Raw genomic sequence first — 21,166 nt, 5'->3', positions numbered from 1 at the left:
GGTGATTATAGAAAGAAAAAGAAAATCTGTATATTGGTGTATTTTTTTTTACCATCTGATCAAGGTACAAAAATTATTTTTGTTAGTATTTTGTTTACAGAGAAATATCTTTCTCTTGTGTCATACCAGGAGACTTGTCGGGTCAATTTTTTATTTTCTAATGGCAGGATAGCCATGCCCTCTCCCTTTTCGTGTTACACCTACTCCCTGTACACGTTTCCAAGCTCCATACCAAGTTCCCATCCATTAAAGGCTTATTAGGGGCTAGCCCCTTACTACATTTGGCTACCCCATCCCTACGTAAAGTCACTACACCAGAAGAGGAAGGGTAGCCTACCTTGGGAATGGTATGGGCATACATAGCTTAGTGTTTCTAACACTATCAATTCTGTATATTTTCATGGACCTAAGTTTAGGGGTTTAGTGAGTGTACCTGTCTCTGTCTCTGATGGTGATATGAACAGTCTTGATAAACCCTCAGCTGCTAACCATACCCCAACCACAAGCGCCAACCAGAGCACGAGTGTTCCTGTTTGAAATTGTGGGAGATATAGCCTCATTGCCCTGGTAAGTATTCAAGGTTGCCTTGTGGGTAATCTGGTCATAAAATTTACTTAATTACAATACGGTAACACTGTAATCTGTACATCAGTTTCAAAAATTATAAATGAAGACCGTCTCCTAATTTTGACAACCTGATATTAGCCGTAGTTAACAGTAGGTTACACGAATTCAAAGCTGCATAATAAATCCATGTCATGTATATAATGTAAGCATTTCAAATGGTGTAATTTAAGACAATTATGTCAATAGGCCAGTGGAAGTTAACACTATTATATCGAAGGGGGAAAAAAAGACTCTTCATAGGTTAATAAAAGAATATATTATACATATATAAAATATAGATAAAAGCCCAGCATACTTTGCTTAATACGTTGTCTAGAACTATGTTCACTTAGGAGGATAAGAATTAAAATAACATTTTATTTTGAACAGCATAATTGTTTCTCTGGGGGGAGATGTTCCCAGTTAATTCAATGGGAGGGGGTGAGTCAGTGTTGAAACTGAATGGTGTCATACCTCCTGCACAGCAACTAACAGGGGCAAATGCATATGAGGCATTATGAAGAACCCCTTAATGCATTTGCAAGGGGGGCACCATGTAAATTGAAGGGGACCACTCTGCTCTCATAAATATTATAGTGCACATGATGGTTGAAGTGGACCTTCAATACATCTGGTTACAAATGTGCATGCATGTGCATGTGTACGGGACGCAATCAGTAAGGGTCATTAGGGATTATGTATGAAAGGTGATTCTGGTGCAAATTTTGAAAAGTAATCTTATCAGCCTAGCAGTTAATAAAATGATCCAATTGGTAGAATGATCCCATTTTTGTCATGACAATAAGACTTAAGGTAAGCCTCGACCCAGGGCTCCTGTCCTTCTTGCCCTATGCTAATGATGGCCATGATTCAACCATAGTAACAGAATCACCTTTTACACATTAAAATGTGTTACAAAACATGGAACTGTCATCATAGCTCTCTAATTTGTGTCTAACCAAATCATACAACTCAAGAAATCAGCACCCAATGTTTAGTTTTCCCAAAGGTAACAATAAGAAGTCAGAGTGAGTTTCTGAAAAGTAGATATGTCAAAGCACAAATGTGTCTATAAGGAAATAAGTGCAGCTGAAAATATATATATACGGTAGTTTAATATTTGGTATGTTATTTTAATAACTTTAACCTTAGGTTGGAAGCACATCTGCCGCCTCCTTCTCCTGATCTACGCAGCAGCCGTATAAAATGTTAAAAGGATTTCATGATTTTAAAAAGTTAGAATACAAGCAGTTGATGAAGCCAGGAAAAATTGTTTAGGTGCATGCCGGTTATTACTATAACGATTGTTTTTTAATTATTTTAAGTCATTGCATTTTGTTTTGATCCAAAGATACAATGTAAAACGCTGTGTCACTCGGGGGTTCAGAATTTTCTAGTGGTGGACATTTTATTATGTGAACTTTTAGGGGAAGTGAAGAAGAATGTCTGGGAACTTCCCAAAAGCCTTTCTCTAGGAAACAAGAGGTGGGTGGAGGAAGACTAAAACCAGCTTAGGGGTAAGCATAGCAAGAAACCCCCCAAAAGTCCAAATTATTGACCAGGAAGACCCAATGTACTTAAAGGAGAAACAAAATATTCTGCTCCTTGAGCATAAAATGCAGTGCGTTGTACAGTAGGTTAATATTGAAAATATACTTCTTTTATCTACAGAACTAGAGTGCTAATGTCCATTAGTCCACAGGCTTTAATTAGCCAGAGTGTCCGTCTGGGTGATTAAAACTGGCATTCTATTGTTTACCTTACATGGTAAGATAAAGAATTTGGATGTTGGTCTAGTATTACACACAAATAGATAACATGCAGCTTTCTGAAAACATTATATTATGGAATACCTAGAACTGTTTTATTTTATGATGCCCAACTGTGAATCTGCTAGGTGGCTTTGGTATTTTTGGCTCCAGTTCACTACATTAAAACATGGTACACATGCGGAGCTGCATGGAGTGAAACCGGACACTAAGAATGAACTGACACTTACGAAGGTTACAGAAAGGGGCTTGTTAAAAGAAGAAAAAATCTGGCTTTTTATTATCAACGTCTACTGTATTTCAAGACATCTTATTAATAGAAGATCAGCAGATTTCATAGCTCTATTAAAATCAGGCCCGGTGGGCCGGGGTAGGGCCGCGCTGGGCCAGCCCGGGCCGCAGCAGGGCCGGATTGACTTAGGGGCTAATGGAGCTGCAGCTCCAGGCCCCTACCTTAAAATAGGCCCAGTCAGGACCGGACTGACTGGGCCTATGCGGCCGTCCTTAACGCAGGGCAAAAGGGGCACCTGCCCCTTAAGCCCGCAGTAACTGCGACCGGGCCCGCAACTCGAGCAGCGTCTCTTCTACCGCCAGGGGGATGCAGGAATCCAACGGAGCCATGTGCGCGTCTGCTTCCCCTGTGCAGATCCGCGGAAGTCTGCGAGCGGCGCGTACATCATCAGTTCAGGTAAGGGGGTGAGGGAGGCCGTATGGAGTATGTGAGATTGAATGAAAGAGTGAATTAATGAGTATCTGTGGAGTGAGTGAATGAATGTTTGTGAATGAGTATATGTAAATGAGTATCTGAATGAGGGAATTAATGAGTATCTGAATGAGGGAATTAATGAGTATCAATGTATGAATGAATATCTGAATGAGTGAATGATTATCTTTGAATTAGTGGATAAATATTTGTGAACAAGTGAATGAATATGTGTCTGTCATAGCATGGATGTGTAAGGGGGGCAAAGATGCAACAGGCAGGCTGTTTTGATGGCAAAGATGTCACAGGCAGGCTGTTTCGGTGGCAAAGATGCCATAGGTAGGCTGTTTTGGTGGCAAAGTTGCCACAGGCAAGCTGTTATGGGGGCAAAGATGCCACAGGGAGTCTGAGTGAAACCGTCCGTGGAAAACCCCCGGATGCGGGTGTCAGTGTGGCAAAGCCTGTCCTGATGTTTGTGATTGGGTGTCAGTGTGGCAGAGCCTGTCCTGTTGCGTGTGTGTTTGGGTGTCGGTGTGGCAGAGCCTGTCCTGGTGTGTGTGTGTGTGTGTGTGTGTGTCGGTGTGGCAGAGCCTGTCCTGGTGTGTGTGTGTGGGTGTCAGTGTAGCAGAGCCTGTCCTGGTGTGTGTTTGTGTATGGGTGTTGGTGTGACAGAGCCTGTCCTGGTGTGTGTGTGTTTGGGTGTCGGTGTGCCTGTCCTGGTGTGTGTGTCTGGGTGTCAGTGTGGCAGAGCATGTCCTGATGTGTGTGTGTGGGTGTCAGTGTGCCAGAGCCTGTCCTAGTGTGTGTGTTCGGGTGTCAGTGTGGCAGAGCCTGTCCTGGGGTGTGTGTTTGTCCTGGGGTGTGTGTTGGTGTGGCAGAGCCTGTTCTGGTGTGTGTGTGTACGAACGCAGAAAAGAACCCCAGCACTCCAGTCAGCTTCCAATCCTTAGGTTACTTTATTCAAAGAAAGCAAAACAAAAAAGCAACGTTTCGGCCAAACAGGGACTTTGTCAAGCTCAAAAGGCCCTGTTTGGCCGAAACATTGCTATTTTTGTTATGCTTTCTGTTTTTGTTTTGCCCTTTTTAGCTGCTAGCCCCCAGCTTCCTGGGAGTTGAGTGCTGAACCATTTCTTATTTTTTTAGCTGTCCTGGTGTTTGTGTGGTTGGAGGTCGGTGTAGTAGAGCCTGTCCTGGTGTGTGTGTTTGGATGTCGGTGTGGCAGAGCCTGTCCTGGTGTGTGTTTGGGTGTCGGTGTGGCAAAGCCTGGTGTGTGTGTCTGGGTGTCGGTGTGGAAAAGCCTGTCCTGGTGTGTGTGTTTGGTTATCTGTTTCCTTAATTTACAGTAGGAACTATTTCATTTTTACTTATCCAGAGATAAAACGCCCTCCTGAATTTGTAGTGACTTCAGGGGACAAAACATTCAAGGCCCTGAAATAATTTAGTGGAAAAGATAAGGTATAGTGTTATTTACTCTATAATATTTATTTCAAGGATAGTGGCTTCAGGCTTCCCATGTTGAATGACCAAGTATTATGTATATGTATGTACATATATGTTTTTTCCTAAAAATGGGCTGTTCAGTCTGAAATGCCCGGGCCTATTTTTTGTCCCAGTCCGGGCCTGATTACAATACTTCAGAATATCTCCAATTACATTAAAATAGTAAATATACAAAAGTAACAGTAAAATTAAGTCACCTTAAGATGCACTGGTAAAGTTGACAAAGCTGTGAAACGTTTTACATACTTACAACTTTTCTCAGTTGCTTTTATGGTACCATTTCTATAGTATACTATTAGTATATCAGACCATATGTTATAGTCAACATTTACAATAATATATTATTATTATTATTTATCACAATTATTTTAATAGTTTTTTATGCTGGCTTACCTATTTTAAAAAATGATTAAATCTTTTGAAAGGAACCCTTGGGTTATTACACTGGGAAATTTGGTGAGACTGGAAGTCTAGGCTAAAGTAAATATAATGGAGTCTTGTGGTTCTACATAAGAGAAAATCAGGTGTCTGTTAATACAAGTGTCTTCTGGTTGTTAATGACTCGTACATTTCCTTGAAAGAGCGGAACTTCATTTCCCTTTCCACTGCTAAGGAGGGTTGAATGAGGCGGCTGAAATAATAAACCCTACCAGTTCCCATGTGAGGTGTCACTGCTTCCAATATTTTGCAATGCTAATGTAATTCTTCAGTTGGTTTTAGATGTTGTTGCATGTAAAAGTGAATTAGTCTGCCTCGATAACAGAGTGCAGTACAGGGCAAACACTTAGCTGAAGTATGTTGACACTGCGACACATTAGCCATGGAACTCACAAGGAAATGAAATTTCATCTGTTATTTTAGTAGACAGCACATTACACTATGCTGTTTATTTATGATTGTGTCAATATGCAGACATAACTATTCTTTCTGCCCTTAAGCTCTCTATATATATATATATATATATATATATATATATATATATATATATATATATATATATATATATATATATATATATACACCCTTTATTACCGGAATAGTATTCTGGATAGGAACACCATCAGCTGTACATGAAATTTTAGTAGCCTGTAAAAGAGTTCTGTGCTGTTCTTGGAATAGTGTATGAACACTGAGAAGTTAAGGGGTTTCTATAGCGGTAGAGTTTCTTAATGGTTCTTGTTACACAAATGCTTTTTTACACAAATGTTTATGACATGATTTTTACTGGTTCCTGGGAAACAAGTTGGGCTACAGAGTTCACTAGACAAATATAAATAAATAAATAAATAGGACTGATAGCAATCTGTGTTACACTTAAATGTCAACTATATGTATAGATCAGCAATTTTATCAAAATTAATGTTTTTGACTGCAATCTCCATACAGTAATAGCATTTTACAAAAACATATTTTTTATTACCCTGAACTATTTCTGTACTGCTTGAGAATTTATGGAGGAAAATATAAATAGGTGAGAAGAACGTGTTAATGTCAACCTATTTATTGAAGCCACTAATGTGTTAAATTGAACTAATTCTTATGCGTTGTATCTGCGATATGTTTGTGTATCATACCTGCCGTTTAGAATGTTCTAGGATTGCCATAGAATTAATGAGGCCCTTTCGCAATATAGTTATTTTAATTATTTGTAAACCTGTATTTGGAAAACTGGAGTGATATATTTATATCGCATTTTCTTTTTCTGTGTCATCCTAGAATAAAGAAGTGACGTGCAAACGAGAGAAATGCCCAGTGCTGTCCAAGGATTGTGCTCTGGTTATAGAGCAGACAGGAACTTGCTGTGAACGGTGTAAAGGTGCAGTTTAATCAGTAGGACGTATTTTTAGTTATTACATGGGGAATTTTCTAAAGGGTAATAAGTTGGGTCACTTCCATTCAAATATAATTTTCTATGGCATCTTCAATTAATAGTACATCTTTTTCGTTCCTTTTTTTTCCACTCTTAATTTTATTTTCTGTGGCATTTTCAATGTAACTGTATTTTCACATAAGGCTGAAAGCCTTGCTCTGCAGCCATAAAGTTAAATTCTAGTAGCCCATTTTTGAATGCATTTTGGAATCTGTTGTCCACGGACAACATATTTTCTAGTCAAAACATGACATTCTAATTTAAAACTAGAGACTCAGAGGCCTAGATGTAATGTAGAAGAAAGTGGTAGATAAGTGGAACAGCCTTCCAGCATAAGTAGCATCATGCAGAGTAGATGAGCCACATTGTTCTTATCTGCCATCAAATTCTAGAGTTTATCAATAACAAATACAAACTTAGAATTGCACGATTTGCCAAGGTTTACTGGAGAACTCCCTTGATAAACACATGATAGTAAGGCTGGATTTACATCTAACCATCCTTAACCACAAAGACTACCCAAAGCCCTCCTGAAAATAAATAAAATAAGTCGACATTGGGAAAGCATAGAGAGAAACAACACAGCTCTGCTTAACCCCTTAATGACAAAGCCTGTACATGTACAGGCTCAAAATGCATTGTTTTCAATAAGTTTAGGGACCGCCAATTGTCCTTAAGGGGTTAAAAGGAGGCAAGATAGCTGGTACCAAATCACTTGAATGAGGTTAAACCATATTCATCCTTTTCAGAAAATGTTTGCCAACGCGTTTCAACTAAGAGTAAAACTTTTTATTTAAATCATCTATCTGCAAATAATAGAAAGAATGGATACAGTGTGGCAACAACTGTCAAATATTCTACTGATCACTGTTAGGTAAACATGGTATCCAATGATTGCTGCCTAACTTAAAGGAGAAGTCCAGCCATCCCCAGTGAGGTTTGAAAATGAGACTCCTGTTACTAAAGATTACACTCCCCGGTGTGCTTAAAGTAAAATACAATGGCATCCACACACAATGGACTCCAACATGCATTAAAAAATAAAAATAAAATTTTTGGGACTAGACTGCTTCTTTAACCCCTTAAGGACAATGGGCGGTCCCTAAACCCATTGAAAACAATGCATTTTGAGCAAGTACATGTATGGTCTTTGTCATTAAGGGGTTAATCAGATGACATGATATAAGTATACACATGCAGTGGCTACGCACTGTGATGGCAACTTTCTGGTAAGTAAGCTGCATATGCATTGAGCTGGGCTGGAAAATGCATGTCAGATAACTGTGCATGCACAATGAAGCACTGTACCGAGCGACTCTGCGCATGGGTTAACCAATGTTAGGAGATATGTACATTCCTTTAATTAGATATTTCAATGGGCATAACATTTACGTGTTCAAATCAGATGCCAATAACAACAACCATTCACAGTCTCCTTCCCTGTAATTAAATAATAACATGTGGAAGAATTCATGCATTGACAATGACAAGACCTATTATTTTTCATAAATGATTCTTTTGGGGCCCTAGGCAATGTACCAATTATTTTATATATGCTGCAATTTATCCCTGCCGCACCAAAAAACAGGCTTGGAGGCCAGCGTCCCCACTCCAAGTGTGTGGGCCCTAGTCAGCAGCATAAGCCATTAAGTCACTGTCCTCCAAATGTGACTCTCCAGGACCTTACCAAAAGGAACTTTTATGTATCTCACTTGAAAAAACAAAGGAGTCTTTCTATGTAAGCTCATTTGAGCAGGGCTCTCCTTACCTGTTGTTTCCGTAGGTCAAATTGTTATGTTATATACTACTTGTTATGTCCTGTCTACCCATTGTACAGCGCTACGGAATATGGTGGAGCTATATAAAACAATAAATAATAATAAGTAGCAAGGGTGTAGAACACATTTTTGGTTTGCTGTGTGCTCGTAAAATGACTTATCTGTTAAAATTATGTTGAGCACATAGGGCTCCTTATAAACTCCTTATAAATTTCATTAATTTCAGTATTAATATAAAGAAAAAAGAAAACACTGATAACCTAGGCGAAATCAATTCTAAAACTAATATTGCATTTTAAAGTTATAATAATTCAACTGAAGATAATAATAATAATAATACGTTTCATGCTTTCTTCTTTAAGGGTTTATTGTGTCAGATTTTTGAAGTTGCAGAAATGATACAAATTCTACTTCATAATTTTATAAAATTCCTAGAGTTTTTCATCAGAAATATATAATCCTCTAGCGCTGGCTCCATATTGATCATTGACCTAGATCTTCCATAGGGTAAAAATCTAGTTCTTATATCATATTTAAACAAATGCAGAATGTGTCATAGCACGTTGGGATGGAACATGTGTTGTGGTTTTATTTTTTGTTTTAATCCTAATTTAAATCAATTCAGGGTTAACATGTTCTCTTTCTAAATGTTATAATAATGATGTTATTTATTCCTGTGTTAATGTTCTTGTTGAGTTTATTTCAGGGGCGGGCTGGGCCGGGTGGCAGGGGGGCAATTGCCCCCCAGGCCGCCCGAAATCTAATCTAAACGGCCGCTGGGTGCTGATGCCGCCTGCCGGCGCTACTTTAATACTTTTTTTTAAAATTGAATATGGCAAGCCGGATCGGCTATCAAATGAAAAAAAAAATAGTATTAAAGCAGCGCCGGCCGGCGGCATCAGCACCCAGCGGCCGTATGCGATAGCCGCCAAGTGATGGGAGCAGCGTGAGGGCGTGAAAGCTCCGCCCCCTCGCACTCACCTTTCACCCCTCACGCTGCTCCCATCACTATGCGGCCATCAGATTGTTGGAAATCGAATCTAAACGGCCGCTGGGTGCTGATGCTGCCGGCCGGCGCTACTTTAATACTTTATTTAATTATTTTTAATATGGCAAGCCGATCCGGCATATTAAATAAAAAAAAAAAAAGGATTAAAGTAGCTCCGGCCGGTGGCATCAGCAACCAGCGGCCGTTTAGATAAGTTTTCCAGCAGCCTGATAGCCGCAAAGTGATGGGAGCAGCGTGAGGGGTGAAAGGTGAGTGCGAGGGGGCGGAGCCACTTCACTTGACTTGCCCCCCAGGCCTTAGGCTGCCAGCCCTCCCCTGGTTTATTTTATCAACATAAAAGGAATATTGATAGATAGAATTTGTTAGTGTCAATAGCAAAAGCCTTTTTACTTCTTTACAGTATTTGACCAAATTATTCTGATAATTAGATATTTGCAAATTTGCATTTTCGTTTTGGATGAAAATCAGGGACCATTTAAAATTTGTGAATGAAATTTGTGGTCCACCGCCCATATTTACTCTCACACTATCTCTGACTCGCAATCTCTCACAATCTCATTATTGCTCACTGTCTCTCTCATGCTCTCTGAATGTCTCCCTACCTTCTCTCCTGACCGATTCCTCGTCTCGCATCTACGCTGCTGCGTCTCGCATCTTCTTGTTCTGCATCTTCTTTTCCTCTCTTCTTTCTCTATTCTTTTTTCTTTCTTTGTCTGCATCTCAACGGATATAACCTCCCGGCAAACTTCCGCCAAAATGTCGGAGCTTCCGGTACTGTCCTCTCCACGATTCTCCAATCAGGGGAGAGGACGTCACTCAAAGTTTACACAAGGTTATCTTAGAGCAAAAAGGTGGATCTTCTGCCGATGTCTTCTCCCCGATCCTCCAATCAGAAGGAGAGGACGGCACAGGAGGCTCCACCATTTTGGCGTGCGTTTACACAGGGTTATCTTCTGCTAATGGGGGTTGAGGACTTCACCAGAAGCTCGGCTATTTTTGCCAAGACATGGACGTGGTCGAAGAACATTTTGTAGCGTTTTGCTTCGTTTTGTGGGGGGGGGGGGCCTGGCCTTGTTTTCATAGATTCGTACAAGTTGACAAAATCAGCAAATTTGTTTAAATTTGCAATTCGTACTAATTCAAATGCACAAATCTACTACTTATTAGCAAGTCATTGTTAATTTAATGTGGACTTACTGACCTCAAAAAGTTCTAATGCCCATATCTTGGAATGAGGGTTCTCCCATATCTTTGAGTAGTCTTTTGTATACAAATATGAAATCTGCAACATGTAGATTTTTATTTGTTAATGTTATTCTTCATTTAAACAGGAAAGATGTAATAACCTCCCGACATAACTTCAGATAAGAATGAATTTGTTTACTGTGTCCTTTCCTTCCTGTTCGTTACACAGTTCATAGTTTAAAATGCTAACGCAGAGTTCTGTATCTTTGGAAGATTTATAATTTGATTTCCTAAGTGGTAAGATGCTGCTACTGCATAAAATAAAAAACTATATATATATATACCATGAAGGTCCAACCCCGGTGAGCTTCTGCTGCAGGGCAAGCTTAGCTAGGCCTGTATAACGTAACTCAGCAAGATTTTCTTTCTTAATGTATAAGTCTCCTTACACATTAAATTATGTTCTGCAAAGGCCTCTTGCACAATGCATTATTAACTTTATTAATAAAAACAATAAAACTTTGTCAGCATAGAAAAGATGGCAGCTAGTGTTTATGATGATACAACTCAGTATCATTGCTGTTTGGAGAATGTCTTGGAATGTTGATTAATAAAACACTTCTCCTACTGAAGTGCCATACAGTGGTTTCTGATTTAGTAGGCTAAGACATGGATTACAACAAAGCTAACTAAAAGTAACACCTTACTAATAATTATTCATGTTTTGTCTTTGTTTACACTGGGATATGATGTGTCCTTCACTTTCTAAACAGGCAACATGGACATTTTCTATACAAGGACATTTCTGTACAAGGAAATTAGAAATATTTATTATTTGCTTGTAATAGTGTACTGCATTCCAACTTGTAGTTTCCAGGTCTGTTAGATCCATTTATTGAACCACTTGGTCTGAAAAATTGAGTATGAACATAGAGGTATATTTCAGATGAAGCTTTCCCACTTTGAAGCTTTTGCATTATTTACTATGTTTACTATTTATTTATATTTATGTGTAAATTACTATTCCTCAATTTGAACTGGATTCAGCTGATGTCTGACAATTCACCCATGTAGGGTTTGACAAAATCGTCTTATCTGAATTTTATATCATACTAAATCCAATCTTTCCAAATGAATGCCAGATTAAAAAAGAGCAATGCAAGAATTTAGTTTCCACAGGTGGCCCCTCCAAAAGGAAGGACCCTACATTATGTGTCATTTTTTCTATAGAGTGCCATTATACTAGGATGGCCATAGAGGTAAAGAAGCTGAGCAGCGTCCTGCTCTTGTAAACTTACAATCTTCTACCTTCTGGTATCCAGCCATTATTTTATAGAACTAACTTAAATTACACTATTTGTGTGTTCTCAGAGTAAGTCAATAATAAGTATGCTTAGATCTGTGGGTTCTTTGAAACGCATTCATAAAATGCTGAAAGTACTAATTATATTTATTCCCATACATGGAATAAATTGCTTAACATCTATAACGGTATTTCAAAGCATTTTGAAAGCAATCGCATGGCTTTCTATATATAGACTGTGGTTTTTTTAAAATAAGGAGAAGAAATGTGAGACTTAGGGATTCCTGCAGAAGTATTATAGCCTAGATGTTTTACAATGTACTGGTTTTGTTGTAAATATTTTCCATTAGTTTTCTCTAATGCTGTGACATCACTAAGAAATACAATAAAAGAAACAAAGAGCTTAGATGAGCTTGGAGTGTAGCAGTAAGGCAGTTTGTATGCTCATAGTACACAGTTTCTTTGCCTAAATTATATAGTCAAGGGAAAATGTTTTCCAAAGTGAGTCATCAGTACGGTCTAAAGTTTTTTTTTCATTATTGTATGAGCGTAGGTCAATAAGTTTGTGGCTTGACAGATTAATATTAATCATGTAAAGAGAACATGCATTTTTGGGGGAAGGAGATCATGCAGATCTGGAGATCCTGGACTTCCTATATGTTGAAATGCACCTTACATAACTATAAATAAAAAGTCACAAGAATTTGTTCTATAAAATTACATAGGCCAAACAGTACCACACTGTGTCTTCTACATCAGAGAAACATGATGTCACAAAAAATAAATTGGGCCTGTCACCTGAAAGAAAAGTGCTTGAGCACAATCTGAAATTGAATTGAACTATAGGTCATGTATATGTAAGTCAGGCAAAATGCATTACAATGTACAATATGGATCTGTCTATGCAATTAATTGTTTATTAACCCTGACACTTAAAAGGGGCATTCCCTTCACATCACGAAAGCGAGTTTGCACAAATACTGTATTGTTTTCTGTTTTAAAGCGGCTCTAGGTTTAAGATAATGCAATATTTTTTGGCAACTACTTGTTTTTTTTTGTATATATGTGTTCTGACTCTGTCTTTATCTCAGTCTGTGAGACAAAAACCCTGACTCTTTACCATGCTGCCTAATGGTAAACAATAGAATGGGTTGTTGTCAATCACCAAGCTGGACATTGTGACTAATGAAACTCTATGGGGGAACAAACTTCATTAGCATCACTTTAAAGAATCAATTTCGATATCTCTTATATCTGAGCAGGGAATGTCCCCCATAATATAACTAGGTTTTTGTCAATACTAACCTACAAAATATGCTTTCCCCTTTGCATATATTATGCCTTCTAGGTTAACACTTTGGACTTTAGGTTTCTCGTTCTGCTCACCCCCAAGCAAGTTTTAGACACACTCTGATTCTTTTTGTCTCTTATCGCTCCTACCTAATATTTACCCTGTCCTCTCTAGGTCTAAATCTTCCCATCTCTGGTTTCCTAGAGGAAGCCTAGAGGATGATAAAAAAGTCACTAATGGTGATGGTTTAAATCAGCATATATCAACATTCTTGGTAAGGGGCTACTGAAACACTTAAAATAACCTCCTGAATTCCTTTATTGTAATGAAGCTTTTCTTTCCTTCTTCAAGGTTGCAACTTCCAAGGTAACCTTTACAACAGCTCTATGAAATGGCACGATTCCAACCAACCCTGCATTATCCGACAGTGTCAGGTAAGGTTCCAAATTATGAAACAAAGGCCTCTCATATCTCTATATGAGATGTTCTTTTATAAGGCTATCGCTAAAGCCAAAATGGCAGCACTGATTGGTTCTGTAATCTAAAAACCTAGTACACCTTAAATTTTCTGGGGAAATAAAAAAAGAAGCTTTAATACTTTGTCATTATTTTATTTTTTACACAAATACTGTATGTTGCATGGAATACAAGTTGTATGTTTGCATTGTAGAATTGGTTGATTGTTTGGGTCCATATACTGTTAGTTGCCTAATGCTTCTCATGCTTTTGTTATTTAGTTTTTTATTCCTTGTTCATTTTAAAATACTGCTTTAGATTTTTGTTTCCTTAATTATTACAATGCCTGCCAAGGACATTGTCTGGTTCATTAAAAGGCCCCATTGTTCAGAAGAGCTTAGGGACAAGAAGATTAATTACTTGAGCACTGACTACAGTTGGACTGGGTTCATGTAGTCAGGTTATAGAGCAAATGTACCAGTCCATTTTGTAATATTAAAACAGTCAAAATATTACTCTAGTATGCAAATTATGAAAACTTGCTTCTTTCAATCCATTATTACCTTTTCCTGTAGGTAGGGCCAGTTTTAATTATTTAGTTTACCCATTATAAAATGATTCTTCCCAAACCATTTGGAATCAGGTCATATTAACTGACAAAAAAATTGACCAACCACTTTGAAGATCTGCATTTCTTAAATAAGGGAATTGACAGTTGAGTTGTCTTAGCTGGATCAGACCTACCATATAAGTAAGCTCGGCGCTTGCCCAGACCACCAAGCTGGTAAGCATTGTTACTACACCTTCCATAGTTGGAAACCCTGTGGTATAAGAATGGTCATGCAGTCCACCGAAGTGTGTTGATGTAAAAGTGTGCCAAGGCGAATGTTTAATTTAGAATTTTACCTGGGGCATTGGAGAAGGTAATACCTTTAGCAGGGAGCCCTACCCGGCACCCTACACCAGCTAACCAAAAACCAGTAGCCAGAGAACTGTGAGAGATACCCAACAGACCTTAGGCATATAATTTCTAAAGTGCTATCTAGTCAGACCTATCATTAAGGTATCATGTTTTTATTAATTTTTTCTTTTTTTTCACTTGTTTTTGTGACATAAAACGAAAGGCTTTTAGAGTAGTTTACATGAATATGTTTTAATTTGAACAAGCCATCAACTGACGAGCAAACAAGGGTTCATAGTCAGATGTAGGAGAAATATTAGATAGGATTAGGAAGTTTTCAACAACACTTAGACCATCCGGTTTCTAAGAACATAAAAGGACAATTGCTGCGACGCTTGCTTAGTTACTTGGGTAACAGTAGTTATTTAGTGACACTGTCTACCAGCTCAGCACTTTAGACAGCTGCCTGGTTTGTCTCTCTGATAGGGCGAGACCTGGCAGCACAAATAGATGCATGGGCCATCAACTAACAAATAGACCAAGGATATGTGGTAAGAAAAGCGGTGGGGAAAAATCCCAAATAAGCCCAAATAAGCCTTTTGTGTTATCTTTCCTTTACACCAAAACCTACGTTAAAAACTGCACCCACAGTCAGTCAGTCTGCAGCTTTCATTACCACTGCCCACCATTTGACTCAATGGATGTATTAAACTCGTAGAACAACATTTAATGGGCCACTGTTGCCCATCCCTGATTAGTTTACAAATGCAATTTCATGATTCTACCTATGCAAATCTGATAGCTAAGGAAATGGTAATTTACAAGCATATCAGGACAGGAATCACAGATAACAGGCTCCATTCACAAATAATATGATTTTATCTACCTTCTTAGCTGTCTCCTGCCACTGTAGAGAAGACGGGGGGGGGGGCGCTTCATGTCCTTTCAGGTGACATCAACATTTATGATGTAGAGTAAATGAAATTGTTTCTGGGGGCTGCTAAATTACAAGCTCTATTGTAAGTTAAAAGAAACTTCCATTTCCTATAAAATTACCTTCCTAATATACATGTCTTCATGCTAAACCAATTACAGTGGGCTTTCCCACTTAACAGCAAATGAAAACATCTAGCTAGAGGGTATTTTTTTAATTTGGGAGTGGAAATAGCGTGCTATGTTCATTTGTTGGTTGTTGACATTGATCTTATTCTGTCATTTGTACTTGAAAAAAAGGAACTGTATACTTTGGATGCTTCTGGTATTGCCTTCTATAACTGCTAAAGTGTTTTTAAAAAAAGTTTGCAGCATTTAGTTTGGATTGATGAGCTTTGTGCAACTTTCCTTAACTTGCAGAAGAGTACTAATGACAATTACATGGGTTGTAATGTCCTTGAAAGTTTCCATTTTTGTATACCCTTTATTGTTTTAGAGGCGTGGGTATAGCTGCCAAAACCTTGGCTTTAATTTATTATAGTACTAAATTTTAATTGCACATAAACATGTTTAATATGCATAAAATTCCTTATATTATTGTGTGATTTGTCTTTAAATTATATATTGCACGGTGGTATAGACACCAAGAATGTGACACATCTTTTCTCTCCATATGTAAGATTGTATTGTTCAATATTAAAGTTGTATTTTTGTTTTCAGGAAGGAGTTATAACTGAATCAGAAGTTCAGTGTCTCGTTCACTGTAAAAATCCTTTAAGACAACCAGGAATGTGCTGTCCTACATGCCCAGGTGATATATTAATTGTCCAGTTACCACTTAGAAACTATTTGGGAGCTATAAAAGACCATGGCTGGAAATGTTATACCAAGCTACAGTATGAAAATTATGTAGCTTTTCTTCTCTTAAAACGGTGGATATAACTACTTTCATGCGTAAGAGCTCCTACTTCATGTAGCCTTGTTCTTTGTACTGTCTGGCCTGGCTTCACCCTATTGGTAAATTATTTGGTTGCCCATGGTGTGGAGCTTGTTTGATGTGTCATATATAGTTGTCACCTGCTCGATGAAGGGAATCGCCAGAGACATGGTTCTCCTAGGTTGCTAGGAACATTATGGCCTGTTCTTGGCCCCATCTAACAAGATGGAGAGATAATCCATGTATGACAGCATATAAAAAAACACTGGCCTTGCCTCTTCTGTCTTTCCTTCAGGCTAGATATAAAATATGTGGGAGCTAGGGTACTTCTCACTCTTAAACTGGGCTTTCAGAGTTACCCACAACTGTTTTAGAACCAGTAGATTTTTGCACCTGAATCTGTTGTTCGTCTTCCTCCTCTAATTTTATGGATTTGTTACAACATACATCAGTGGTAGTCTAATATACCAATGTTTCTCCTTGCTACGTAGTCACCGTCCATTATGTTTTTTTGGTGAAGTAAAGAAAACACAACGAATTTATAAATAAAATACAAATGTTATAAAGATTAAAATACATATCTTGGAAAGAAACATGGCAAAAGTGGCTCTGGAAACATACTGCGGAGAAAAGCTAGAATGGGGTCCTAATTTCCTAACAAAAGAAATATACATGTGTATTTAATGGTGGTTTTTAAATATGACCGTCTCTAATATTTCCGGCAAATGCAGATTGGTTTTTTTTATACTTCTCTAATAAAAAGTAACTGAGTTGGACTTTGAAAATATGCATGTTCCCTTCAGATACTGTAGTAAGATTGTTATCATGACTGGGGATAATAAGCATATGAACACCAACTACAGATAGGAAGCATGTTCCTTCCAAAAAGATTTTAATTATATAAATTAATTGAGGAAGCACAGATAAAATGTAACACTGATCAAAGGTACTGGTAATAGTGTGTGCAGAAGAACAAGAAACATCCATTTCCTAACCACTTCCTCTGTCTGTTTCAGGTTGCATATATGAAGGGCGACAGTATAAAGAAGGAGATGAATTTCAGCCAGAAGGGAACAAATGCCTTAAGTGCTCTTGCATCGTAAGTTGTGGTTGCTGAAATTAAGCATGAAAGTGCTCAGAAGGCTGGGAAGCGTGGCATAGATGAACAAACTGTAAATCTATGCATGGGAATAATTTTTTATTATCATAGAACATTGTGGTTTATCCTAAACATACCTTAACACCTTAAAGCCTAGGTGGTGTTGGGAACACTCCCTTCCCTTGCACCTAACGAAGAGTTGTGGTGAAGAAAGGAAAAGTTTGTTAAATGTGTTATAGTTCATCTAGGTTTAATCTGTAGCAGAGATTTGTTTTTAGAGTAACAAAAAAAAAAGTTTGTAATATGTGACCCTGTAGCAATTCTTGGGCATCATCCAACCTTCCAATGTGGGCTGAGGATTATAAGTGTTGTAGTTGTTAAACATAGGAGAATCTGATAGGGTTTAAGATTCAGCGCAAACATCTGGTATACAATAGTAGCTGAGTTCTTCTCTATATTATTACAGGTCTTCTGAGGTAATTTATGGTGTCAGTTATGCAGCATTTTTTTTTCTTACCTTGTATTTTCAACGTTTACCCTGAACGATAAAAAGAAAGCTGTGCGTGATCATATAGCAGATTGGGTTATTACGTGATACCAGTTCCCACATGAAGCATCAGAACTGGTACATATTACCATTAACATGTCATCAAGCCATGTGTAAATATTCACAAACATGGAGACATGGGTATGAGTTTCTGAGAATAGTATCCTACCTCATAAAATCCATACTTTATAGTAAAGGAAAAATGTGCAGCTGTGATAATTTATATGTGTTATCTACTATCTGCATAGCAGTAGACAGGGCAGAGCATAAGGGGCCATACTAAGCAGAGATAAATTGCTCAAACGGTGAAAAAAAACGGCCCCTACCTTTATTGTGACATAGATTGTTGTTTAATTTGTAGCCAGGAAGACGGATGTGATCTGAGTTAAAAAGGATCTATCACATTTTTGTATTTGAAACCCACTATATATGTATAGCAGCAGCCACCTTACATGCATGTTTTATCATATGGACCCTTTTTTAAACGCCTTTGAAAAGTTACTATTCCTATTTGGGGCAGTTTAGGTTGTGTAAGGTTGTGCTTAAAAAAGGGGATTTCAGCTTCCATTGGGTGAATTAGCCCCTAAGCCATTACAAACAAAACACATGGTCTATCGGTAGTTTTATTGAATGGATTTAGTTACAGCAAAAGTTCAACTTTAATTGGTTATGAATGCCAATATCTTATGAAGTAACAGCAGGGCCAGCCCAAGACAAAATGTCACCGTCAAATGCATTTTCTAGGTGAACAACCTAGAAAATCCATTTACCATACAATAAAATACCCTAAGCATGTTTTCACATTCAGCTGCATGATGCTGGACAGCTTAAAAAGGCTCACATATTGTTAACTTTATAATATAAAATTAATGTTCATCTTTATTAACACAATTATGCTAACAGGTGTTGTTTCATGCCCCAGTTGAAAAGTGTTCTTTTGTTGGTGACTGCACTGCTGACATACATCATGGGATATATTTTTATATAGGTCTTTAGACTCTTGGTGTTTTTGTCTAAGCTAGAGACTGAAAATTGGGTTTCTCACATTTCTATTTAAAAGAATTCCAGGGTGAATTACAACATGCTTTGCACTTTATGATGTATGTTATACTTTTACTTTTTTATATGAGACAAGCAATGTAAATAGTTTATGTTTTAATTTATTGGTTAGGTATAGGCTAGTCCATAAAAACACCAGAAATGAAACATCACACATTTTTCCAACCTGCCTGCTTCATGTCAGTATGCTGTATGTCAGTTGTGGTTTTAGCTTAGCAGCAGTATATAACCACTTAAGTGCAATGGGTTGTATCTGTTAATGCTTTGAGTATTATCTTTATCTTTGACTATAACACTGACATAACACTAGTATATTAAACAAGCTTATGTACTTATCTTTCTCTCTTGTCATTAAAATGATATGCACAAATATATTTTCTTCTCCTTTCTTTTCACGTCTATATTTCCCTCTCCTTTCACTTCATCCATTTCTCTCTTTTCTTTCGCCCTCTCTCTCTGGCTTGTTCTCTCGTCTTCATTTTCTCCTCTGTCTACACAAGAGTATCTGGTAGCCCGTCACCCTCCACGCAAGACTACCTGGCAGCCCCTCACTCGGCAGCCCCTTGTCAGTGTGCAAATTACTTGTCATGCTGGGCAGGTCACAGAGTGACAGACCAATATAATATGACAAGATGGGCTGTAGATTTAAGATGATCATCTTTTATCTATGCAAAGCACTAGACAGTTGGTTACCAAGTGTATTGTTGAGTTGTTAAGATTTTGACATATCTGTTTATAGCTATAACATATAAAAATAGCTTTGAATACAGTATTGCTATAGCTTAAGAGAACATAATTTCAGAATCTGAAAAAGTTTAAATTGTGTGAATTATAAGTTTTCCTCAAATAAAAAAATATATATATTTATTTTACACCTCATGAAAAATTCCACCACATTTCCTGATTGAAGTAGAAGAAACTATTAGTTTGGGTTGCATGTACTAACAATGTTGCCTGCAGGAAGAGTTTATCTTCACATCTGTTGTCTCATGATCTTAACTAAGGTGTCTCTCAATGTCTACATGAACCATATCTAAGTACCCTCGGATAAAGACAGGTATGTAGACAAAACACCTAGATTCCCTGTACACATAATTATGTTGTGAAAGCCAATTTGCATATTCTCTAGAGGCATCAGTTTTTAATTGGGCTTCAAGCTATAAAAAAGCATTGCCTTCATAGAACTTATTTATGACATTAGCTGAAGGACTTATTGTGTTTAATCAATAACATCATATACAATAAACTATAGTGTTTTTGCTTCTAAGAAAATACCTACAGTTGGGGTAGGCAAAGTGGCTGTACATGGACACCAGTGTCCATGAAATGGCTTGTTGAAGTCATTGGTGCCTTTGAGGCATTTACTGATTTGCTCTAGGATAACAGTTAGAAAGCTGAAGCTCCTGACCGTCCTGGAATTTCAGCATAGTAGAAATAGTTACTGTTTAAATTCCCTTTAGCGTTTATGACTTGTGATCACTCTCCATCTTAAAACCACGGAAAAAGGGTAATCTTCATGGAAGGGCTAGCAGGTGGGGCAGCTTTTTTCTTTTGACACATTTTATTTATGATTCCACAGGGCACTAAGAATAATGGGAACTTTTAGGCAGTGTTTATACAATGATATGATGCTTTCTGTGTTCCTGTGAAGCACCTTCTATGAAGTAAGTTTGTGTTAGATAAGAAAAGTAATTTGCCCCAGTATTTCAGTTGAGAAATAGTGCATGGACAAATGCATGGACATACAGTCTATGAACTCTAGTTAAAGTGACAGTATTTGAGAGGTTACCGCAGAAAGCAATGATATCATCTTTACCTGTATGTTTTTTTTCTTATTTTTTGCTTAGTCTCTGTTTTCCACTTTCTTTGTTCTTTTGAATTATTTCTATTGCATATTTTGAGGCGTCTGTTCCTCTAAGAATTTCATGTACACATGAAACCTTTTTGTTAATACAGCGTCAAAAGACTGTCAGCAGACCCAGTAATGTTCGGTTTGCATGGACCACACAGGCAAATTCAATACACACTACAAGGGTGTTGATTTTAAACTTCAAAGCACCCAGGAACATTTCTTTTTCACTTGACTGACAGAAAATTTAGCTTAAAACAACAAAACTCCAGAACAAGAAGTTTGTAATATATGTAGTAATATTATGTATATAGTGCATATATTATTTCATGCACACCATTGGATCTGCATATAGCCCATATAAGTACAGA

The 21,166-nt window shown here is 37.7% G+C and overlaps 1 protein-coding gene across 1 annotated transcript in view; it reads left to right on the top strand.

The window, feature by feature from the left end:
* The window catches only part of LOC149286668 (BMP-binding endothelial regulator protein-like), a 121,403-nt gene that overhangs the window by 28,067 nt on the left and 72,170 nt on the right, over positions 1 to 21,166 (top strand). Inside the window, exons 3-6 of the mRNA XM_089493848.1 lie at positions 6,295 to 6,394; positions 13,366 to 13,448; positions 16,025 to 16,115; positions 17,258 to 17,340. Of these exons, the coding sequence (XP_089349974.1) occupies positions 6,295 to 6,394; positions 13,366 to 13,448; positions 16,025 to 16,115; positions 17,258 to 17,340 (357 nt within the window). The remainder of the gene's footprint in view (positions 1 to 6,294; positions 6,395 to 13,365; positions 13,449 to 16,024; positions 16,116 to 17,257; positions 17,341 to 21,166) is intronic.

This window comes from Sceloporus occidentalis, unplaced genomic scaffold (genome assembly GCF_023333645.1).
Source record: "Sceloporus occidentalis isolate IW3139 unplaced genomic scaffold, rSceOcc1.0.p SCAF_67, whole genome shotgun sequence".
NCBI lineage: Eukaryota > Metazoa > Chordata > Lepidosauria > Squamata > Phrynosomatidae > Sceloporus > Sceloporus occidentalis.
Note: the sequence above shows the minus strand (reverse complement) of the source record. Positions and strands in the feature narration are given on the sequence as shown.